Source organism: Xiphias gladius, chromosome 6, assembly GCF_016859285.1.
Source record: "Xiphias gladius isolate SHS-SW01 ecotype Sanya breed wild chromosome 6, ASM1685928v1, whole genome shotgun sequence".
NCBI classification, from domain to species: Eukaryota; Metazoa; Chordata; class Actinopteri; order Istiophoriformes; family Xiphiidae; genus Xiphias; species Xiphias gladius.
The window spans coordinates 6,922,712-6,947,252 of NC_053405.1; the positions used below are offsets into that span (position 1 = coordinate 6,922,712).

The 24,541-nt window shown below is 38.8% G+C and overlaps 2 protein-coding genes across 9 annotated transcripts in view; one reads left to right on the forward strand and one right to left on the reverse strand.

The window, feature by feature from the left end:
- Nucleotides 1–4: 4 nt before the first annotated feature.
- mcoln3b (mucolipin TRP cation channel 3b) lies at nucleotides 5–6,775 on the reverse strand. 3 transcript variants are annotated; one of them, XM_040128251.1, is made up of 14 exons: nucleotides 6,334–6,510; nucleotides 5,365–5,588; nucleotides 5,087–5,254; nucleotides 4,476–4,629; nucleotides 4,267–4,342; nucleotides 4,052–4,148; nucleotides 3,537–3,636; nucleotides 3,250–3,362; nucleotides 2,388–2,537; nucleotides 2,107–2,208; nucleotides 1,419–1,541; nucleotides 1,039–1,245; nucleotides 721–851; nucleotides 5–443 (listed from the first exon to the last, which is right to left on the reverse strand). In XM_040128251.1, the coding sequence occupies exons 1-14, from the start codon at nucleotides 6,392–6,394 to the stop codon at nucleotides 404–406; spliced, it is 1,746 nt and encodes a 581-aa protein (XP_039984185.1). In that variant the 5' UTR covers nucleotides 6,395–6,510; the 3' UTR covers nucleotides 5–403. The 3 variants fall into 3 exon arrangements, with proteins under 3 accessions (XP_039984185.1, XP_039984187.1, XP_039984186.1); XM_040128253.1 differs by lacking the exon at nucleotides 6,334–6,510 and adding an exon at nucleotides 6,691–6,775 and having other exon boundaries at nucleotides 6–443; XM_040128252.1 differs by lacking the exon at nucleotides 6,334–6,510 and adding an exon at nucleotides 6,519–6,744 and having other exon boundaries at nucleotides 6–443.
- Nucleotides 3,332–24,541, forward strand: part of dnai3 (dynein axonemal intermediate chain 3) — a 26,801-nt gene continuing 5,591 nt past the window's right edge. The window contains exons 1-18 of one of the 6 annotated variants that reach the window (XM_040128244.1): nucleotides 3,332–3,522; nucleotides 7,193–7,258; nucleotides 8,356–8,443; nucleotides 8,567–8,605; nucleotides 11,722–11,906; nucleotides 12,437–12,541; nucleotides 13,084–13,212; nucleotides 13,302–13,501; nucleotides 13,810–13,926; nucleotides 14,381–14,577; nucleotides 15,302–15,420; nucleotides 16,040–16,129; nucleotides 16,454–16,543; nucleotides 18,396–18,515; nucleotides 19,805–19,878; nucleotides 21,424–21,577; nucleotides 21,827–21,923; nucleotides 23,868–23,992. In XM_040128244.1, coding sequence (XP_039984178.1) covers nucleotides 8,377–8,443; nucleotides 8,567–8,605; nucleotides 11,722–11,906; nucleotides 12,437–12,541; nucleotides 13,084–13,212; nucleotides 13,302–13,501; nucleotides 13,810–13,926; nucleotides 14,381–14,577; nucleotides 15,302–15,420; nucleotides 16,040–16,129; nucleotides 16,454–16,543; nucleotides 18,396–18,515; nucleotides 19,805–19,878; nucleotides 21,424–21,577; nucleotides 21,827–21,923; nucleotides 23,868–23,992 — 1,908 coding nt within the window. In that variant the 5' untranslated portion in view covers nucleotides 3,332–3,522; nucleotides 7,193–7,258; nucleotides 8,356–8,376. Of the gene's footprint in view, nucleotides 3,523–6,704; nucleotides 6,894–7,192; nucleotides 7,259–8,226; nucleotides 8,270–8,355; nucleotides 8,444–8,566; nucleotides 8,606–10,159; nucleotides 10,273–11,721; nucleotides 11,907–12,436; nucleotides 12,542–13,083; nucleotides 13,213–13,301; nucleotides 13,502–13,809; nucleotides 13,927–14,380; nucleotides 14,578–15,301; nucleotides 15,421–16,039; nucleotides 16,130–16,453; nucleotides 16,544–18,395; nucleotides 18,516–19,804; nucleotides 19,879–21,423; nucleotides 21,578–21,826; nucleotides 21,924–23,867; nucleotides 23,993–24,541 lie in introns of those variants that run through there. The other 5 variants (XM_040128243.1, XM_040128242.1, XM_040128246.1 and 2 more) reach the window with 5 other exon arrangements.

Below are 24,541 nucleotides of genomic sequence, written 5' to 3' on the forward strand. Positions count from 1 at the left end.
ATTTGACCTCTATTCATTATCTGCAGTGTACAACACTGGGATCTTTCCATGTGACATGCTTTCGAAAAACAATACCATTTCAACGTCAGTCTTTTTTTCCTGCATCTACATATCAATATAAGTGTATTTACACAGTGTTCTCAGCATTAGTACATCAGGGTTAAGAGTCTCAGTTCCTTCATTTACTAACCTTCACATCCGCTGGGGTTCAGTCTTTTCAGCACTCAAAAACTGCTGCTTCACATTAAAAATCAATCACCTGAACAAACTTGGGGCCTACTGGTAAAGAAATTATTTTCAAGACCCCACCCATTTCCACTGAATCTAACCGCATAAAGTGCACATTAATTGTTAGGTTAAAGTTTATAAAGTATAGTCTTTCAATATCTCCACATTAAAGCCGTTATGCCTCTGATGTCAGCCTCTCTTGATGCTTCCTGCACCTGAAAGAAAATAGCTCAACTTAGATTCTATTCAAGATGTTATATCTAGTGACTGCGCAGAGTATTAAAAAGTGCTTTGACACATTGCACTTGCATCCCGTTTAATTTGCAAATTAGGGGCACCCCAAACCGCTGATCTTACCACAGTCAGAGCTGTGGTAAAGGATAAGAGTACTGATAATATAACTCATCTCTACCAAACAAACAATGAGCAAACATAATCGCAATGCGTTCTTAATGTTCTCAGGAGTAACATGGAGTGGACATCTGATCTTACCTGTTGATGCAGCAGTTCAGGAAGCAGCCGTTCTTCTTGTCGAGTCTGTACGCTCCAGAGTTTGGCAGATCTTTACATACAGACAGGAATTTTTGCAGCTCTGATGTCGGGGTTCCACTCTGCTGTTGTTGCTAAATGAAAAGAGTCAGAAATTGACATTTCTTAGGAAGAAGCATATTTAAGTTGCTAGAATGAAATTTTACTCAAATGAGACATTGTTGATCTCTGCACAACAATGAAATGCTGAAACACAGACATCATTCCTCACTAAGTACAGAAATCAAAAATGACCCATAATACTGAGAGAGTGACGCTTACCTTGATGGTGTCATAGGTGTCAGTGATGATTGTAATAAAAAGGCTGAGGATCATGTAGATGAAGAGCGAGACGAAGGTATAGAGGTAGACCCTGCTGAAAAGCCACACCAGGCTGCTCTTCTGCCTCATGTTCTTAAAGGTAGGAAACATGTCGTCTCCGTTGATCAGAGAAAACAGACACTCAGACACTGTGTTTAAGGTTCGGAACTAAAACAAAAGGTCAAAGAGGAAACATGTTAGGGCCGAGGTTTGATCATTTTTATTATTGTCTTCATGATTGTTGACTGCTGAAATGGGACAAAACTAGAGTTAAGAGTTTTTTTTTAGGTCTGGCTTCAGTGGAATCCTGCAAACTTTTCTATTATGTAAACACTCCTTGCCTTCTCATGATACGGGCCAAGGACGATCCAGCCGCAAAAACAGTAACTCAGGTAGATTATTCCAGCACAGCAGATGAAACGGATAACATTTGGGAAAGCTGCCCTGAGTGTCAGGATGAGAATCTGAAAATAGCCACAGAACACATGTTAATGGATCTGAAAAATGTGCACTGAAGACCAGTATCTGGAAACCACACAAAAGAATACATTTTCTCTTTGAGAATTCAGTCAAGTTAAATAGTTCTTATTTTCTGGTAATTAGTTGCAATCATCATGAATGAGCCTTAAAAAAAAAAAACTTTCAAAAGGAAATTTAAAATAAAGACCAATTTATGTGATGCCAAAGTACACTGCTTCATCATAAGTACAGAAATTATTTAATAGTCCCATAGCCTTATTGTGTGTTATACACTCAATGTGTTACACTGAATAGGGGCCCGTCGAGAGGAGAAGATGTTTGTGTTCAAATACTGGCAGATCTATTTTAGATCCCATGAAAAAAAAAAAAATCTAGCAGGGCTCCTTTTTCAGACCTTCAGACTGTTTTCAAAATTATGAACAGATAGCTAAAAGAGCAAAAACTGCTAAGTGTGTCTGTTGTATTCGCACTGTATGGGATATGTATTGTAAGCAGTGTGACATTAGTGACATTGATGTAGATGTCCTGTATTTGGTCCCCTGGTCTTACATTATACTTTGTAAAGTAGCCCATGTAGCGGATGACCCCAATCCAGACGAACATGGTGCCTGTGCCGAGGAAGATGCTGCAAACGTCATAGCTTGTGAGGACCTACAGGAGATAGTGGATGAGTCAAAAATCTGATGAGCTGAATGAATACAGCAACGTGCGCACCGTGGGCAGCAGCTAATATTCTGATGAAAGTAAGTTGAGAGTAACGAAAGGGATTGCAATTTACACTATGAACTGACTGGAACGTGAATCAGTTTCAGTGATCAAATCCCAATTACCTTAGTCTGGATGTCTATCTTCAGAATGGAGCCAATGATGGTCAACGTGTCGCTGACAATGATCAGGATATACCAACCGCTCACGAACTCCAACTTGTCTGATGTTGGGACTATTTTACTGCAGTGCTTTTTGCAGTAGTGTGTGTACTCCTGGTCAGAACAGAAGAAAATACATTTTGTACTATAAATCTCTTTAAGGGGGGAGGACAGTATCGGTTTTTTATGTTTGTGTATAGGTGACAATTTGTTTGTTTGTTTTTTTAAATTAAGTTTAACATACAAAATAGGGATACACAGGAATGTCCTGACTCAGAGGTCACCTAGAAAAACCAACAAATCAGCACCAGCAAGAAATACAATTGCAGGCCGAGGAATAAGTACAACCCGAATAACAGAGATCAAACAATAATAAAAAAGGTAATGGGCAGCATTTTGCATACCTCACAGAAAGGCCACGACTTTAGCAGATCCTATTTGCATCATTAAAGCCTCTGAGAATTACAGATTCAAAATAAATAGCCCAAAAAAAAAAAGAAATACAGAAGATATCTACCCCAAAGCCAACATTGATATGACGTGACAAGCATGCTCTTAGCTGCTGTTGTAGCCATGAATACTAAACAATTTTATCAATGAACAGATTAAATGAAGATGTAAAACTGACTGAGCGTGTAAATGTTTTGCCCAAGACTGCCGTTTTAAAAAAAAGTTGCAACGTCTACCCTTCAGTGCTGATTTTAAGGGAAATGTTAAACTTTATTAATGACAGAACCAACAGATGTGCGTCAGACAATCACACCTTTTCTTAGGTCTGAGCAAATAAACTACTAAGTGGGACACCAAAAATATTTAATTAACTCACAAACTGCAGCTGAATCCCATTAATCACTGAGCGTGTGCAGAGCGTGAAGGAGGTGATGCACGTTACGATGATGAGGCAGTCAAGCAGCACAGTCAGGTATATGTTTCTAGCAGCTGAGGGAACAGAGAAATTAAAAATCACTCCATCTGAAGAGAAAGGAGAACATCTTCAAACAGATTTTATGTGCAGCACAGATATAACTCTCAAGCTTTTAGAACTGCCATAATGAATCGGGGCAATGCAGATGATTCCTTTGTATGCTCTAAAAATCAAGTAAGTAAACTTACATGCTCCAATTACTTTCCAGTCTCTGCATTCGTTGATTTGTACATCGTTTTCCAAGTCAACCTTGATCCTGCCACTGTGAGCTTGGTTGTTGAAGGTGATCTGTTAAAACAGACAGCTGCATTTAAGGGAGGGCAGACAATTTTCATAAAAGGTGTATTCTTATTGCCAACCCAAATAGCTAAACAAAAAAATCACTTGTCAGGCCCTTAGCTAAGATTTAACTATGTAAATAGCAGGCACTCTGTGCAAACATCCTAATTTTAAGACTACTCAGTTGTTTCTTAAATTAGCTTAGTGAACAGGATTCTGACTCTGACTCTTCTCATTTTTCTCCACTGTCATTTAAACTCATATCTGTTCTGTGTGAACAGGTACAGTGTCACAAGGAATCACTGTCATCGTTTAAGCAGAAATAAAAAGATCAGATGTGCCATATCGCTGCTAGTAAAAAAGACAAAGTCTGATGTGCTCCACCAGAGTTCACTGAGCCATGAAGACAGGTCACGTGACGTACGATCACAGTGAAGTCATAGCAGTCTGGCAGCTCCCGATGTCTCACGGTCTGTAAATTTATGGTCTTGAGAGCAAATGTGATCTTGACAGAGAGCATCCTGTAAGACACAGAAGGTACACGAACTGACGGGGGGGTTCTCATATCAAATACAAAAATAAGAGAGGAAAATGTTTTTGCATTAAGAGAAAGACCATAGTTGAATGTTATGTACAAACCTTTTGAAATGCAATTCAAAATGTGGAAGTGCTTCCGGCAATGACGGTCGATACATCGGATAAACTTTAAAGCACTCTGTTAGATGCAAGCCACAACAAAAAGAAAAAGACAACGTAAAACAAGCAACGTCAAGTGTTTTGCAAAATGAACTCATTAAACCTGGTTACATATTCCGTTTTCTACACAGAACTCAAACAATCATGCATACCAGTTTGCACTTGGGCATCAATTTCGAAGGTCTCATTTCCAGGGTAGAAGGTACCGTTCCTGTAGTACTCCTGACACAGCAACAGTGGAGTGTAGACAGCACCATTTTTCTCATATTGATGATTGCCTACTGTGATGTTGTGCAGAAGTCCATACTAGAAATTACCAATTAAAATTTATAGTAGTTATAATAGTTTTTATAAAGGTTTTTGTTGACCATTTGACAAGAACAGTGCTTGGTGGGACAGAAAAAAGGTGAGCTGCAGCAGATTAGGCTGTTTAACTGAACCGTTTCATGACAGATTTATGCAGTCACAACCAACATAACTAAACGACTGAATCAAAAGCCATGAACAAAGTCCAATCCCGTGACGAGAAGTAGCTCATCATGGGAGCTTGTGACGGCCACATAAGCATGTAGAATTATAAAATTCCAACAATGATTTACCGTAACACAAAAGCAAAAGGAAAAGATGTACGTCATCATGTCAAATGACCAAAATAAACTGTGACACTAACAAATGAAAGCACGCAAAAATCAAGTCTTCATGGTGTTTCTTGCTATAAAGAGGGGAAAAAAAAAAAAAAAGGAAAATGCAAGCATTCGTTTACCTGTTTGATGATGTAATCAATGTGATCATAAACATCCTCCTGTCTGTAGACAGCATACGTATCCATGCCTCCATCAACATAATCTTTCAAGAAAAGGTGGTTGAATGTCATCAGATTTTCCTCCTTGAACGTGACAACCATCTGGTTGCTTAGCCCAAACGACACCAACTGACATGTGAAAAGACATTTGTTATCAGGCCGGTGAAACAATACAACTTAAATCTTCTCAGATTTCAATTGTACTGACATTCTGTTCAGATTATGTCTGTGACTACTACCTGGATGGTAATAATGGCAATTTTGATGATCTGCAGTATGAGTTTCCATGGTTTTCGTCCACGAGCGTGATACTTCTCGCAGGGGTTCATGAAGTAATATTTGATCTTCCTTCTGAGACACTCCACACTGTCCAGATCCTCCGGACACTGATGTTGGTGGTCTGCCCAGGGAGGGGAGGCGTTTGTTTCGCACACATCATACAAGTCACCGGACTCGTCCATATCTGAAACGAGTGGAATGTGTGTGACTGGCATGCAAACATTACTGAGATCAGTTAAATATGACGGAAAAACAGTTGGAATTGCTACTCATATTTTATTACATTACCATGGTTGGACTTAAACACAAAACTTGGGCCTAGGTACCAAACAAATAAATAAATAAAACCTGTCACTCAGCTTCACAAACAAATCACTAGGGCATGGATGGCATGTGTGTATTGTAATAAAAACAAATACACCTGCCCTGCAATAAATCTATTCTTTTTAAAGTTTACACTGTGTCAGGAACATGGTGATTAAACTTTAAGACCTTAGTGTTGCTGCGGTGGTCGCTGTATTGGACTCAATAAGATTTCTATTATTTTTGCCACACAGGTAGAGAGAATGAAATTCGTTAGAATTGGAAGCACCTACGTTCCAAACTATGGCCCCCCCAAAAAAGGTTAAATAATCACCTGACAGTGTCAAAAAAAAAAATTAAGTATTAAAAGCTTCAAATATAGGATTTACATAGGACTGCTGTACTGGATTGCTTTAGACTGTACGTGCACTCGGTGAACTTTTAATTACTACCAGGAAATGTACAGGTGTTCTTCCTCGGTTTTTTTTTTTTTTTTTTTTTTTTTTTCCTTTGTAAAAAAAATCTCTGAGGCTGCAGTTCTACTTTCATTATCTTTACCCACATGATACATGGTAGACTATAGAGAAAATGGCTGAGGCAAAGTAAGGGAATTAAGCCAGGTGTACCTGAGCATTGTTGAATAACACACAGCAGCTCTCTTTCTGAAGCCCCGCCAGCTTCCAGCATTGCAGCAAACTATCAAATATTCATTATTTTGTCGTGCAAGAGTCAAAGTTAAATCTTTCCTATCCGGGCCAACAGTGAGAGAAGGAACGAAACGAGACAGAGACGTAGCTAATGGGCTGCTTACCAGATGTCCCGCAGCAGGTTAATCAACTTCTAACCGCAAATCCCCGCCCTCCGCCAGCACGGGCGCTTTGTCAAAATGCCTTCGTCTCAATTCAAATTCAAATAGTTGTTTTCTTACAGTGAGGGTCGTGACTAAAGCAATAAAGCTCGACTTCTGAGTGTGTGTGTGTTACCTGGGCCGGTAAACTCTCTCAAACGGTGTGTCTGTGAATGGCCCCAGGTAACTTTCTACGACGTTGGAACGTCATTTGAGAGCCGAGATCTGATAGGCTCCTTGAACTGTCAGTCAATATTCCCCCCCGCCCCACTCCTGTAACCACTGGCAACCAAACAAAAGTGCGGAGAGGATTTCAAGCTACTATGGTTCAAACTACTGGTAAACTTTTCTTTATTCGTCCATAAACTGTACCTCTCAAGCAGGATTTAGTTTATTGTTAACTGCAAATAGCTGCACCTTTGATTAAACTTACTTGTAATAAAAAATTAAAAAAAATAAAACTAGCTAGCTAGCTATCCCAGAGCTCTTTAGCCACAGTGTCTGTTTCATCACCGTTATAATGCTAAATCAATATGAGTTAACGAGTGTCTTTAATTTACTTAAGCTAATAGCTGAATTAAAATGCTAGTATTTTGTATTATAATACTCTATGTGTTAACCATTACCCTGTACTGTAGATACAGCTGTGGAGTAGTAGGTCCAGCTGTATCCGTTTGACAGAATCAGTGATGGAAAGCAACTAGGTTAGTAGTTTACATTTACTAAAGTACTACTTAAGCATATTTCTGAGGTACCTATACTTTACTTGAGTTTTTCCATGTCATTCTACTTTATACTTCTACTTATCTACTTTTCTGAAGGAAATAGTGTACTTTTCTGAATTTATTTTACAGCTATAGTTTCTATTTACAGGTTAAAATCTTCATCCAAAATATGTGATTAGATTATAAACCATTATGTATTTATAGAGGAATTACCCAATAGTGTATAAACTAGTAAATATTAGCTCCACATTGCTTGTAAAATGCAGCTCACACCTGAATGCATTACTAATATAAAAATCAAATAATGTAATGTACGTATAACAGGCCAGTCTGCATAACAGATACTTTTACTTTTGATACTATAATTACGTTTTACTTCAGTGACATTGTGCTGGAATTACTGTTACGCAATATTGAGGTATTACTACTTTTACCAAAGTAAAGTATCTGAGTAATTCGTCCAGCACTAGATATAATTAGGAATGTAATTATGGTTAAAGTGGTAGGACGATCGACAACATGAAAATGCATTGGTTCTAATAATCAAATAAAGTATTATACCACTCTGAAAGGGGTCATTCTGCAAAAGTGCATCTACATTTGATATACAAAGTACAAGAAAATGTATTATAAATTCAAAAACAACAAAAACATTTTAATACTGGCCTTTTATTTGTAATAGAATAGTTTTAAGATCTGAGTACTTAATTCGCCATTTCATATCAGTTGTTGTAACCTTAGAAAGTATGAATTGCATGAAGTACACTGTAAAACTGTAAATCAGCCCAAGGAGTTGCTTAAACTCTTATTTATTAATTTTTTCACAGATAAAGTAAATCCAGATAGACTTTTTCCTCTACAAGATCCCCGTTAACAAGGCCGTGCAAAAATGGCAGGGCAATTCGCTTACCCTCCACAAGATGTCGCCACGTCCATGGCTATTGACCGTTGCAAGGCACTCTGAGTTGCACGATGTGTACAGATAAGAATGTGTAGTTTGGTGTTTTGCTTGGAGAAACATAACACTGTATGTTGTTTTCAGAGAATTTGTACTCAAACCTTCCTCCTGTCATTAGTGAAACTGTCCTAAGCAAAGAATGCCACCTAAGAGCCCAAAAAGTGCCAAAAGCAGCGCAGGTAGTAAAGGGAAAGGGAAAGGGAAAGGTGAGTGTCTGAATACTAATACCGATGTTAATGTGTGTAAATGCATACAAGTTTCTCTTAGGAATATAACAGAGAAACACAGTAAATAGAATGGTGAACTGACTGGTGTTACTTCCCATTCAGGCAAGAAGATCCGGTCATCTACTCCTGTAGAAAAGCCTGGTAAGGGAATATTAATTACTTTTTGCTTACTTATTTATCTGTCCTAAATCATGATGCAGGGGAGACAATAACAATACCTTTCATTACTTTAGGATTTCACATTCACACTCACATCAACTTGAAAAATTAATCAGTTTCAGTAAAACTGGTGGATTAACTAAAGTTAGATGAAGCAACTTTTAAATAACTTAAATTATCTGAACAAGAGGTCTTGGGAATCCTACATAGTCCTTGAATACAGTTTTGCATTTTACACCTTAAATTTAGTTTACTAACTTTTGTGAAATTTCATTTAATGATACTTGTAAAGCCCATTGAATGTTATTATCTTTATTTTTGGATGTTTTTTAAGGAAATGCAGCAGACACTCTTGAAAACTGTGTTGAGAAGTACTGATGTAACAAGCACGGCTGACGCTAATAATCAGCGACGTCTTTGAGGAGTCGGAAAAACCTATATGCATTATTACGATGTTATCCTGAGTGTACTGTTGCATAGCCTTTGGACATGCTGCTCCGCTGTGAGAACCCATTGTCAAGGTTAGGTTTACGTTCAGCATACCAACCCTGAAAACATGCTTTTGGTCAAATGCAGGTCACCCACAGTGTATCTTTTTACTGTAGTTTAGGTCATTGGCTCTGGTGGGAGTTAAAAGTAATGGCTGTAAGATTCCCCTGATTAGGATTGACTCTTTTTTGCACATTCATTAATCCTTTTCCAATTTATGCCCCACCAGTGTAGGTGCAAGTCTGTTTGATCTCCTAATTGACGCATTCTAAACAGATTTGTTTTTGTTTTTGAGTTGTATACGTTTCCTGAGATTTTACCCTAACCTTAACCTAACCCTGACCCTAAACTTAACCTAAAACCATTTACCGTGAGGGGACCAACTTTTTGTCCCTGAATGGGAGGTTAGTCCCCATCACGTGACAAAGACAACATGGTGGCCTACTGACACAAATATAAATGCAGATTTTCTTCATTCCTGAAAGGTTTCTCAACATTGATTATATAAGTGAGAGGTAATCTTTCTAGCTGATAAACACCTATTATTCAGAGTTAATTTCTTTGCTAGTATCAGCAGAGTTGAAAACCAACAGGGCCAAGGTTATGATGTACTGTGGTATAGTATATAAGTCTTACAGTATGCAGTCAAAGAATTCTAGGCGTAGATGAATAATGCAAGAGTAAAGACGCTTGACAAATTTAAAATATTTCTTTGGCACAGCCTACAAATGCAGTTTAATTGCATTCTTGAGGGTTATTGAACATAGCACATCACACTCTCTTTGTCTTCCAAGCAAATATTTCACATGAATACAAATGCCATAGTTGACACATAACTCTGTGAAATGAGGGGTGTGAGTTTCCACTACAATGATTTGGTGTGAGGCCTAAGTGGTGTGAGTGGAAAAGGTTGACACACCCAGCTGGGAAGTGGTTACTTAAGCTGTACTTGAGCATTCCCTGCGTCCCCTCAGCAACCTTGCGGATAGACTTTGAAGAGGGGGACCGCAAGCAGCATGAAAACTATCATTATGCAGAGCCCTGTTTACTGTAGTGTGCCATGGAATTAGCCTGGCCTTAGATATGGATGAGTTTGCATAGATTGTTGATTAAAAAAAACTTTGTTGTGGTGATGGTGCAGTGCTGCGGCTTTATATACGGTAATAATTGTAGTTTGGATGTCTATAACTGAACAGTTTATGCCTTGAATTCATGCATTATTGATCTGCGTTTCACATGCCAGAGTAGTAGCAAAAAACAACAGCGTTCCCCCTACAAGGATTTCGATGTTGTGTGTAGGCCATTCACAAGGATTGCATTTCATCCTGTGATATTGTAGGGTGGTCCACCCCGCAGGGAGGGGCAGGTGAAGGATCAGAGGCGTTGTTGTGTGTTTGATCAGAAAAGCAAGGGCAAGAATCTGTGTCACAGGCCACAGGCAATGGTGACTTTAAAGCCTGTCCTCTGTGTGAATATTACTTGATAGTTGTGGCATCTCTACATTCCTACCCGTCATGCTTGTATCTCTGTTTTCAGCACTGTTTAATCTATTTCTACAGCCATTTCTGCTTTCTTTAGTGCAGCCCTTTATGTCTTTCAGTGTCGTCTCTCTCTGTGATTCCTGCACTATATGTAACTCTTTCTGTACCTCATCTGCAGACCAACTAATTGCAATGCATCGTTTGTTTTTGACCTCTTACTTTTCCTCCATTGAAATATAAGAGCTTGGAAGAGAAGATGATAGGAAAATTCAGATTTTAATTGCAGAACAGAATCAGAAATAAACCATTTATACATTTTTAAAATCTCCTTTTTACCACACCCAGCTTTCACCATTTATACACGATTCTTGCAAATTTGTTTTGACGAACTAAAATAATATGATGCACAAATGCTGACAGCAATTTGACCATTAAAAAACAAGGTTATTATTATAATTATTATCACCTTATCGCATTATATCTTCCAGTATCCGTCAATAGCACCTCGATTTATGATTACAGATTGATCTTTAAGATTGACTTTGATGAGGGCTTTGTATAGACGGCAGAAGAAGAGGAACAGAATCTCAGGTTTTGTTTTGTTTTTTCAGATTCCATGGGGTCTTGTCTCCATTTGTAGACAATAGTGGTTCCATCTATGCATTGTTAAAATTCACTAGAGTTTCCCTGGTTGCTTACATGGTTTCCATGAGGGGAGTCTTTGTGTATTCTATTAAAGCATTCGTAACAATGTATTGTTTATGAGACTAACATTGCTTTGGCCTGATATCTTAAAAGCCTTTAATTATTCACATGATAGACAAAAGTTTCACTTGTTGATTTTATATTAATTTTAAAAGCAGCATACAACTTATCCCTACTAATTAGACTGCTAGTACCTGTAACCCCTTTAAAAATGACTGAACTTACATACAAATAATGTTCTTAATTGAGTGCTTTAACCAAACACTATTAAAATCCTAACACTTCTTGCGATTAAGTAGATATATGTGTGCTCAGGAAGTTTTGGGTTTGAATCCATCCAGCTAATTCTAATACAGTATATACTGTAATTTCCTCTGTCTACCATTTTCCTTGCCTATATTGATTGTTAACCATCTCACCAAGATCACCCTGAGGATATCTTCCCCATGGTCCTGACATCTGCAACCCAGGAGCTCTTTGGTTGCTGTGCTGATGAGGATGTCACGGGGGAGAGCCCTTACAAGCTGCTGAAAAAAGACAACATCATACAGGACATTAAGACAAGAGCCGCAGTGTCCGATTTCAGCCCTGTGAAGCAAATTGTACTGGTGAGGCTGATCCATTGTTATACAGATCACTCAGGCAATACCCCTAAGACACTCTGATGATCCACAGACCCCCAGTTAAGGGCTGTGGGAACACACAGAGTAACCAGTTTAACCTCATTTCCCCTCACTGTCTGATCTAGAATAAGTACATGGTAACCACCACTCTTACTTTAAGCATTCATGCCACTTCTATTACAGTGCATTACTCTAATGACACCAGAGAGCACCCTAAGGGACTCATCTGCTCTTAGTTCTAAGTAATGTCAGCTTATTTATTTGGGACACAGCCAAGGCCTGGCTTCAGCTTAGTGATGCGGGTGTGGGCGTCTGTCCATACGTCCCTCCAGCATTTACCATCCCGATCATAGTACTACTGTACAAAGTTTCCTTTTGATTGCCGGAATAAATTCAAATGCACTACTTTAATTATATCTCCAAAGAATCTTATAATGAAAACAGCTAAATGATGGGAATTACAAACTCCTTTATCTGACATGAATCTGACACTGCTACCCCTCTGCTGTTGACAGGACTACCCAGAGGATCAGATCTTGCTGGTTTTTGACAGAGACTTCACTTATGGCCAGAGTTTCTACCTGGTTCTGACACCAGAAGCTAAGGACAGAATCCTCAGTGTAAGAAGCGGGTAATTTTGGTTACAGTAACCAGGTTCATGTTCGTTTTTCCATAGCTTTTGTTCTCACTAATACCTTCTCCAGTATGTCATTATGATATTTACCTAGCTGTGAGAATAAATGACCGTGTGTGCTAAATATTTTTATTTATCATTTTTATCCTGGTGAACAATTCTGTAGGCAGGAATGTTTTATATTATATGCTTTCCTTTTATATTGGAGGTCTGCATACTATTTTTTCACTTATAACTTAAAGTAATGGCTGGTATCAGAGGTCACACATTTGGATGTCCAATTGCTTTGCTAGTTGGCATATTTTCAATGGCTGATTAAAATTAAAAGACTTCCAAAACCACATCACCATCTTGTTCTAGTTCAAACATTTTGTGACAAGTGTGACTGTTTGATATCGACTTTAAGTATCAAAAGAATCTTCCACACAAGTCTTCCATCTTCCACTTTAGTGCGTTTCTTTAGTGTGCTACCATTTCATGTTCTATGTTAACTTTATTTTATTGTATTCTTCTTTCTGTGTTGTGAAGCCCCCAGAGCCTGAGACAACAGGAGTGTTTGAGAATAAAATCAATAAAACCCCAGAACCAAAGCGATGGATATCTCTTGGCAGTGAGCTGGAAATAGAAGAAGAATCCGTCAAAGAGACCAGAGAAAAGGTACTGGAGTATATTAAAACTAACACTTAAGATACGCATGTTAAATCATATTGTTTCACCCCTGTAATCTCTTTCCTTTTTGTCATCAGCTGTCTTACAAGTTCTCTAGAGTGCGGAAGAAGTTTGGGGTACCAGTCTGCTTTTCCGACCGCAACACTGCAGATGCTAAGGATGGCTACCTGGAGTGTGCTTCCTATCAAGACAGCAGATTCAGTATCAAGCGGTTGCAGAGGGACTGTGGGATGCAGGCTGTCCCCACACTGCAGAGCAGCGGTGCTCAGACACAGTGGTATGCCAGCAAATCAGTACAGATAAAATGGATTTGTTCTAAAAGGGAAAAAAAGCACTTACAGGCTTCTGTCAACACCTGCCCATCTGGTGAAGTAATTTCACTTGTTTCAATACACAAAGAAAATAAGATTTTAACAGTGAGTGTATTTTTCTGCAATTCATGTCTACATGCCTTGTACTCAGGTTGTGCAGACTATTTTGCCATATATTATACCCTATACCAGTTTTTATCTCTTTATTGTAAATCAATAGTAACTCCATCCCGATAAATATTTATGTGTTGAGCAACTTGTGTCCATTTTACAGGAAGTTTCAGAGGAATATCTTTACCCAGTACAACCCAAGAGAGTTAAGTGAGGAAGAAAGAGAAAGCATCCTCCAGGCTGAGAGTCTGAAGAATTTTTGCAACATAGTGACACCCAGGTAAGTCACCCCCTGAAAGTCAACCCAAACTGATATATTTCAGTGTCAGCCCTAGGCTACTCAAGTCCATCCATTATTACCACTGTTGGAACATTAGACTATTCACAAGGAATATCATGAAGCTATTTTAAGACACTTCTGAACACCACTTACCGTCCCAGTCCACTATATTCTGTGTTGTTCTAGTTCCTAGTCACCGCCCAGGTTCTGGGCTTAATGCAAAAGCTTTATGATACTCACTAATCTAAGTCTCCCTCTGACCGCAACATATTTATTTTTGTTGTCCTTTTTGTCCAGGTAAGAGAAACGATAAGAGAACATCATAAGCATTAGGGCAAGCACTCTGTACTGTAGTTGTAACTATGGAGAGACACAATTGAAGAGAATGAAAAATTATGCACACTTTTATAAAAGTTTTGCCGCTTGAAGTTTTAACTAATAAATTGTTTTGCAGGGTTTTGCAAGCCCTTCAGCAAGAAGAGCTTATGAATGTGTTCTTCGATGACTGGAAGGCTCTAGGGACAGGGGCTGAAGCCGATGACTGGTCTGGAAAGGTTTCTGAAGGTTTGATGCTTTATCAGGCCTTCACAGACCAGAAGCACACTAAAGACAAGAAAATCAGCAGCATTAACTGGCATCCAACTATCTATGGTAAATTGCGAAATCCCGGTCAGGGAACAGCTTCATCTACCAGATTTGAACCGTGGGAATTTCTTCACCCAAAAATATTGACTAAAAGACTACAGTATCTTCACCTAACAGTTTTAGATCAGAATACTCAATAATTTTCTGTCAGTTCTCAATGAAAAAATACATTATTTTAATAAGTTTGCTATAGTAATTGTATCTTTCAACCATTTTAAATGGCAGAGCAAATAAGCTCAATATTAATACCTTGCACAGCCTATATTGGGGCTTGGGGAGGGTGCAGTGTTAAGCAACAGAAGAGATGGTTTTAAGTGTCTGTAATAGCATTTGGTTTGTTAATGTCTACAAGGCAGTGTTGATGGACAATGCTGGAAACAAATATGACTTAATTACATTCATTCTACTTGTAATCTTACTTCCCCTTACAAGTATCAGAATTTCAAATCCTCTTCCATTAGAAAAGCATTGTTGTTCATCACTACCCCTTTGTAATGTTGCCCAGTTGTCATCACCCATAGAGCAGACTTCCACCAAGATCCACAATAATAATGTCAGTCTGAAAACATGTGATCAGTGCAAATATATCTTATTCAAGCAAGGGATCAGTGTTGATTCACCGATTTCAATTTCATATCGCTCAGAAAAGTTAAAAGACATTTGTAAACGGATTTAACATCTATTTCATGTGTAGTTGATACATTGTCTGCTGTGTTTTTTGATGTGGTAGGTGTGATAGCTCTGGCCTTGACTGAGAAAAAGGAGGAGCGGTTGAACGAGTCGACTACATTTGACGTCAGATCTTCTCTCATTGTCTTCTATAGCTTCTCTGACCCTTCTAATCCCCAGGTAAAGAAAATACATGAGAACGCCCCTCTAAATGAAAGAGCTGGATGGATTTGCTTTGTGCTCTCATGTAAGACCATTATTTGCTTGAGGAAAATTTGAGAGGCTCTATTGATTTAACCCAGGCACAAAATCAATAAAACTGAGCTGCTAAATCACTCAAAAGTAATATGAGTTCTGCATGATGTATATCTTTACTGCTGCATGTGTCATGCTTTGGTTTCACTGTGTACTGGAGCAGTGATCAAAGTAGCAGAGGATACTGTGTACGGGAAACTAGAGACATTATAAAATATAAATAGATATATTTATTATTGTAAGGAGTAATGTGCTGTAGTCCAGTCATACAGCTAATTATAAACTTGAGCAAATTTAAACATCAGGCTGAAAAATGACTGCTCTGTAAAACCATCCTATCCCTCCTGGGTCTTTTTTCCCCCTGTGCCTAATTAAATGGAATCTCCTGTATGCACTTGGTTTTGTGGATTAAAAACTGAACTTTGTATGGAGAGGCTAGAATAAATAAATACTCAGGATGGCAAGCACCAAATATTTGGAAATTTTTACTTTGAAATATAATATTCCTGACCTTTGTAATGTGGGTTTTCTGTGTTTTTTGCAGTTGCTACTGGAGTGCCCAGATGACATTTTTGCCTTCGAGTTCTGCCCCTCTGATCCAAATATTATTGTTGGCGGCTGCATGAATGGCCAGGTGCAGACTTTGACTCTGTTCTGCATCTCTGCTGTGCTGCCCTTTTTCAGTTGTTTTCGTACCTTACTACTTTCTCAATAGCCTGTTTCCTTTCCCATTTCCTTCTTTTTATTGTGAGGGAATGATAATTGAGATAAATATTATTTATCAAATAGACCTTCTGTCATGTTAGTCATATTGTTTCCCCTCTATCGTCTCTGTCTCATTCTGTTCTTACCAAAGTTTAATGAGATGTACTTGAGTGTTTTCATGTTTGGAAGTACACATTAGATCAGACTCAGATGTTGATTTCCAGTAAGTGATTTTATGTTGCTGTTGTCTCAGGTTGTGTTATGGGACATTTCAGCTCACATCACACACTTACAGGGAACGCAGTCTAGTGGTAAAAAGGTCCCTGTCAACACTGACGCATTCGTAAGTACCCATATCCTGTCTCTAATGTGCACAATGTTGATACCATAATACATGGTGTTCTGTATCTGTGTTGGTGTATTACATGTGGTCACAGTTACCATAATAGTTTGGCTAGTGATGATGTCAGCTTGGTTTATTCAAGACTGAGTCCTCAGTTTATCAAAGTATGCATCATTTGTGCTGTAAACACACACTGCACTCTTCAGTGGTGCTGTATGACAAAGTGAGATGATGATACGTTGACTCCTGAGTTCTCTCCTCATCCTCACCCTTTCATTAGTTGGGAATGGAATGGCCTGATGGTCCTTTTCAAGCGAGCCTCAGCTGTCAAAATTAGTTCCACAAACGTACTAATGCCAGGAGTAAATCTCAAAGCAAGTTTATATCATTACATGACCCCACTGCTAAACAAATGCAGCCTATTAGGCTGCATACAAATACGTCAGTTAGACTTAAGTGGTCTAACTGATTGGAAAAAAAACTCTTTCTGAAGTCTTAAACTTCAAAGAGGGTTTCTGTTTTGATTTTACATCATAGTAAACTAATATTTTCATGATATTTCTGCCTTGTTCAAGTGGTATTATGTGGAGTAATACAAAAAAGGAGCTGGAAGGGAGAGGTAATGATACATGACAAAAACAAGGGCTCAGATTTATACCCACAACAGAGCAAGTACATTAAATCCACCATAGTCTGTTGAGACATCCAGACACCAAATATTAATTTGTCCTTTAAAGCCTGACCTACACTGAAATCTTCCACCTCACTGCCGTATTTAAACAGACACATATGGCCCCATCATCCAGCCCCCATTTGCTTTGTGTTTTTATTGACTCTACAGTGGAACAGCTGTCTCCATCCCTCTCCTCACTACTTCCTTCTCTTTTGCTTTCCCCTCTTCCACGCTCCGTTCCTCCCTCTATTGTCTTTGTCCTTGTTTGCTCTTCATTCCCCAACAGAGTCAACAGCATCAGCTCACATACTCCAGCTGTTACACAAGCCCTCCATCTACCACTATATTGTTTGTCTCCATAGAAGATAACACACAAGCAAATCAGATCACTGCCCTCCCCGGTGTTTGCAGTGTAAACAATGGCAGTTGTATCAGCTAGAAGGCTTTATTCTGCTGTGAAAGCTGTGCTATACCAGCACCTGTTGCCAGCTTATCAGATAAACGAAAAATGAAAATCCTCCTGTAAAGATTTGTGTTATGTTCACGCCATTGTACGTAATAACTCCAACCACAGGTTTACCACATGGCCAGGCTGGCAGATGTTTGTGCACTCAGAGTTAGCATGCAGTATATGAGTAGATGTTTTGAACCTGTGGCCTAACTTCAGTAAGAAGCGCAGAAAGTTAACTGCAGAAGTTTTGAGTTTTGTAAATGTTAGGCTGCTAGTATAAGTTGTCGCCAGGGCTAATATCTAGTATTGCAAAAATCTGTAACGTTTTATTTTACGTTTCCTATATTTTCCAGCTAATTTCCTAGAAACTTTCTTCATAATTCTTCAAAATGAGTTGGTACTTAGCTGGAAATTACAAGGACATTTCCAAGAAAGGCCGACACAAATTAGTACTAATTGTAAGGGAAATGGAGAAAGTGTTAGTTGCTACAGTTAGGTACCCACTTAAACAATTTTGAGTTTTGAAGAAAAAAAAAGTGAAAATAGTTTCTAAACAGATGCCAATATCCATCCGAGTCCACTGATTCATCTGTTTATGAACATTTGCTATACTGCAGGTCCCTTTTAGGATAGCATGACATCCCTCTATAAAGTTTTGTATGTAGATTGAATTGTCAGAGCTAACTGTACAGTACATGCTGTGCCTATTGTGTCTGACCTCCCACCAGGACCTCGATGACAACAAAGAAAATAAGACTCCCGTCGTGCGCCACTGTGCAGTGTCTGCTTTAGAGAGCAGCCACAAAGCACGAATTACTGATGTCCAGTGGCTGCCACCAACGTTTGAGGTACACAGAGCTGAAGGGCAGAGGGGCTGGGGAGAGTTAACGAATGCATGTCTGACATCAAATAGGCAGAATACAGTTATTTCTTGACAGTTTATATCAGGAATATAGTGGGCAGGTACCAAAAACTTCCACAAGGTTAATCAGTATTTCATTGGCCTATCTCAATTAATAAAAGGTGTTTTGTGTAACTACACAGCAATGCTTTCAGCAAAGCATTCTCTAAGCTTTTGTTGATCTCAAGCCTCCTTTATCATATCTAATGCAAACACATTGACATAGTTTCCAACATACCGGAGGCCGCTGGAGTAGATTTTAATCCGTCACACCTAAGTCTTTAATTGATATGAAAACATTAACGCTTAAAGGGTTATGTCTCTCGCCCTTTCTATATCCTGTGTTGGAATATTGACAGAGTTTTAATCTGAATAAGGTTAAGAGCCACTTGAATGGAAAAAAGGTATAACAGGAGGTGAGGCAATGTTAGGCACAGTGAAGTTGTAGTAGTCAGGGCAGAGAAAAGGCTATGAAGGCAACATTTTTAGGCTATGGCAATAGGAATAAGAATATTCAACAATAATGCACATTTAAAAAGAGGGTCAAAGTGCAATAAGCTGTCAGAGAGAACAAAAGTAATAAAAAAAAATACAGCTGGTCAGAACAGAAAATTAACTCCACAACTCCACTGCCACAAATAATGTTTTTTGTACTTGTACTGACAGACTGTCCTGTTCCCTACAGCTGCGGACAATAGTTTCTGCAGTCCAGCTTTCAAGTCCCTCAATAGTGGCCCAGCACAAAGGAAAGTCTTTGAATGTTCTGTACAGAACATCTAAAAATGTACTGACCTGAAGTGATATTTGCTGCAGGGACACTATGGTTTTTGGTCAGTTAGAAGTGCAATAATAATAAGTGTTTACAGTAAAACTAGCAGCCATAGAAATATTCATACAGCAATAATGAACTATGGTCTCACACAGATTCAATAAATTCTTGAAGTCCACAGAAACTATGCATATTGCTGAGTGTTTCTAAAATCTTCTTCATGAGACAATGAATACATTATGATTTCCCAGTGGTGCCTGTCCTTCGTCTCTTAGCCAACTGTAATAAATCATGACATCCACTGGCATTCATCAGGGTAAGTAAAGTAAGGCAATCATCAAAGTGCCTCGAAGAGAACATTAACCTCCCACGTATCTTCACAGGAACCTCATTTGTTACAATGAGCTCTTGACATTACTATGTCTGACACAAACATTTGTTGATTTTGTAACTCTTTTTCTGATTAGGTGACCCGGACGGGCTTGCCAGTGGAGAACAAGTATAATATTTCTGTTCAGGTTGTAACCTGCTCTCCTGACTGGTAGGTCTACAAAAAAATGCTCAGTTTAAATATTAAATGTATGAAAGGCTAGTTTGTAGCTAATTTAATATGGTATATGGTAAATTTTTACTTTACAAGTTTGCCTGTTTGTGTATATGTCTGCCTCTAAACTGATTCAGATACTATGGTTGGCAGCTACGTAAACTGCCAAGTAGAGAACATCTTTTGTTGTTTTGGTGTTTGTTAGTTGTCGCAGCTGATGGGCCGTGATATGAAAAGACCTATCATCAACTGGCGGAATTAATGTCACACACGTAAACGCTGTTCGGAAAACCTGTGCTAGTCATTTCAGAGGTTATCGTAGATGGCCCTTTGTTCCAAATGAGGGCAGTGATGGAAGACGTACTCAGATCTTTCACTTAAGCAAAAGTAGCAATACATCAGTGTAGAAACACTCAGTTTGAAGTAAAAGTACAAAAGTATTAGCATCAAATTGATGAATGTGTGCATTGTTTAATGTTGCAGCTAGTAAAGGTAGGGGTTTTAATTACTTTATGTTCTGCTGGGTAGCTTATGAATTTCCCCCTGGAGATCATTGAAGTCCAATCATAATCTGCAATGATACATAATTTATTTGGTGACAATATTTTCTGTTATCAATCTGAATATGCATAATAACTAGTAACTAAATTTATCAAATAAATGTAGTGGAGTAAAAAAGAGAATATTTTCCTCTTACTGGAATTGGAGTAGAAACATGAAGAGGCAGAAAATGGTACAGTACTTGAGTAAATGTACTTAGTTACTTCCCACCACTGCATGATGGCCACTGTCAATTGCTGTGACTCCACAACTAACATCTGCCAGTGCACGGAGGGTCTCAGTAGATGTACAGCAGCATGAACAAAAACAATTCCAGACTGGTTTAAACCCACAGGGCAATCTTTCTTGTCCTCCTCCTGCAGAACATACTGTACCATTTAGATATTAAAGATCTGTGTGGTCAGTGAGGGTATTGTCTTTTTTTAGCCAGATTACAGGTCCCACCAGACTCAGTGTTTCTTTCTGGTTTTCTAGGTATTGTCATTGTTTGTAACTCTCACGCACATGTTAGTGAATTCTTGTCAAATATTCCAAAGGCCTGATAATGTGTGAATGTGCAGTATCTAGCAACAAGATATGTTGAAATAGAATACTGATTTGTTTGGCATCTGTAAGAAGGTAGCACATTTCCAGGGTGTGTATTCTATATTTGAGCTGTTTCCAGCAGCTTTGTTAATGACAGCAGTATAAAAGTGTTTGTTTTGGAAGTGGGCTGTACTTGTGACTACATTCTACAGAAGCTGTTTGCAGCTTCGATATGAATACAGGCCCCTTGTTTATATCCTGTATTTGGAAGTCTGGGTAATGTCCATAGATTGGTGGTAAAGAAAAACATGAATGTACTTGCAAGTACTGCTTTGTGTCTGCAGTTATTGGAAGTCACCGCTTTTTGGGGAGGATGCTGCTTTTTGATGCTTAGTTTTAGGTTTATTCTTAATATTCATTTGCACTGTTAATCTGTGTCTCTCTGTTTCTGTAAAGCGCTATAATGTTCTGGGATGTGCGAGTGCCAAAACTGTTGAGCCAGTCAGCGACAGACAGGAAGCAGACTGTAGATCAGAAGACCCAGATGACACCCTACGGTGTCCCCGACACTTTCAAACATCTGGACCGCACATGGAAACCACTATTCAGGGTACTGCAGGGTCAGGGGTGCAATACATATATAAAGGCATCTGCATGTCTGTTCTTTTTTTCAATCACATATAAAGTTGGGAGTAAGCTAAAGCTTCTAACTGCACAGCATGAAGTCTGCAATACCTTTTAGAAGATTTAAGATCAGGTTTAATTTATTTAACCTGTCAAGCCATGAATTGTAATATTGTAATATTTTCTGTCAGTTCTTCAGATGTAAAAAGTTGTCCCCTCCTCTGTCATGTTTCAGGTTTCACTGCCAAAGATCGATACCAGGGGAGAATACGCTCCTTTGAAGTTCAACTTTGAACATTACACCTGTAATGGTAATACAGATAGGAACGCAGGTGAGGGATTTTACCCTTCAGGCTGCCTGGGTTTATTTGTGTCTGTCTGTTGCACCATCTCTCCATGAGCATTTCTCAGTTATAACAATTTGTACAATAAATACTTTTTGGTTTTATTGATAGATGCAACGCACCTCATGAAAGTGGCTTATAGGTCACGCACACACTCACTCAGTCACTTTTAGAAAGGAACAGATTGTCCAAGAGTAGTCTGTTTGGTCATTTTCAGACCACTTTCACACATGGAAACCCAAGTAAGAATGTGATAAGCAAAACTCATTTCAGAATGTAAAAGACAAAACTTCAAACATACACAGATGTACAGCAGGCATACAGTATCTGGATTCAGAATCATTGTGTTAAAACCTTATGCAAGCCAGTAGACTAAGTAACAAACATTGCAAACAGAAATCCTGTCTGATAGTTGTCACAAGTGTATGCATGACTACGAGTCTACTTTTTGGGGGGGGGCTTGGATTCCTGAATTCTGCTTTGGATGGTTGAGCACAGTGATCAGTGGAGCAGGGTTGACTTTTCCCTCAGGTACTCACTTTCTCTTTCTGTCTCCCTCTTCTCTCCTCCGGTTTCATAGCACTTTAATAAGTGAAACTTCCAAAACAAGGCCCTCATAGTTGAGGAGCATTAGCTTTGCTGACTGTCAGCTCTTTGCAATATGCTGCTTAGGCTCCTTGAGGGCCAGAAGATGATCATGTGTGTCCTGGCTGGTCAAGAAGAGACTTGTCTTTGTCTGGCTGAAGGTCTGTCTCCATAAACACAACTCTGGTGGTTGGTGGTTATAGAATTAATATGCTCACTAACTGAAGCAATAAATCTGCTGCGTTTTTTTTTTTCAGCATCCCTCAGGCAGTCTGTTATTAAGTTTTTAATGAATTGCTGTCTGTTAATACTTCAGTAATTCTTAAGATGCTCAGAAGCAGACGCTGACTATATTCAGCATTTCGTTCTGTGCTTTTTGCCGTTTCTGGTGCTATAGTCACTTGCACTTACAGGGGTAGCCACTGTTTCAGGGCTCCACCCTGCCCTGAAACAGTACCACGTTATTTCCCAGACCAAGTTTTTGCAAGCAAACCCCCGTGGGGATTAAGCAACAGTTTAGCAGCCGTGCAGTATATAAAAAGTGAAAATATGTCTACATCTGTAGCTGTCCTATATTGTCTTTCTCATATCTTTACACACATGTTAACTGGGGGAAAGTGAATTTAGAAGATGTGTGATTGGGTAATCTGATCTGACCTTCCAGAGCTAATCTAACAGAGTGACGCTGAGATTTGATTGGGAGTGGCCCACTGATAAGGGGGTGAGAACGGACAGTTCTGTACTGTCCCTGACAGACAGTTGGGCTTTTGTGATGGGAAAGGTCTCTTCCATCACTACCAGCCCTGCCTATCTCGCCCCTCCCAGCCTTCTCCCTTACCCTCACTCCCACCTCCACCTCTTGTCCCTTTCTTTCTCACTACCCTCGTATCCCCTCTTACCAACCCATTCACCTCAGCTGTACCCCCTCCCTTCCTCTCTCCCTTTTGTCCTTCTTTGTCACCGTATTCATGGTCAGATTACAGAACAGGCTGCACCAATGCCTCTGTTCAATCTCTTTTATTTCCTTACTTTAAATAAATAGATGTTTTTAATATTTCTAGGCTTTCTTCCCTTAAAATTCACTAGCATTTACCAAATGTTTGCCTTTTGTCCTTCCCCTATTGATGTATTTTCCTTTGGTTTAAATGCATGTTTGGAATTTTTTCTTTGCTAACAACCCCCAGAATAGCTGGGTGCCTAATGAGGACCATGCTACCTCTCTTGAATTACTGAAAAAGGCCCATGTTTGTTTAAAAAAAAAAAAAAAAAAAGTATGGGTTGAACTTTTAACCTTACCTTATTTTCTGCCCCACATCATGCACTCTCCCATGCTGTTTCCCATGATAGAAGAAACTGATGAAAAAGATGATAGTTCAGAAATCATCCCAGACTACAGCCAGCTCAGAGTGCCCTCAGCCAAAACACTCACAACTCTGGAAGATGTCAATACCAAGCTCTATGTTGGAACAGAGGTAAACATTCCCACTAGTCATATCAACAATATCAAGCAATATTTTACTTAAGGTGAACACACAATTACTTAAAGAACAAGTTCAAATTTTTTAAGCCTCTCTTGAAACAATAGTCAGGCTGCCACTGGCTGTTAAACAATATCCTCCTGCGCTAACAGTGTAAGTGACAGGAGACAAAATCCTAAGTCCTTGTTCTGTGCAAAAATTTTATTAAAGATTTATCTGAAGCTAATACGATGCTTCAGAAATCCAAATTATATTAATCAGGTGGATATCCTTCAAAGTTGAGTCATGTTGTTGTTGCTGCTACTCCATGTAAAGAGGGAATTTTATACGTAAAAGACATAACTTTGGAAGATAGCCAATTGATTAACTCAGACGTCTGAAGCCTCATATTATCTTTATTATTATCTTTATCTCAGAGTTCAAAAATTGTGAACCTGTCTTTTATAAGACTAGCAAACTGCACTGAGAAAACCATGTTCCACTATGAGCCTTCAAGAGTTTTTCTACTCACAGAAATTAATAATGAAACTAAGAAAGAAAAAA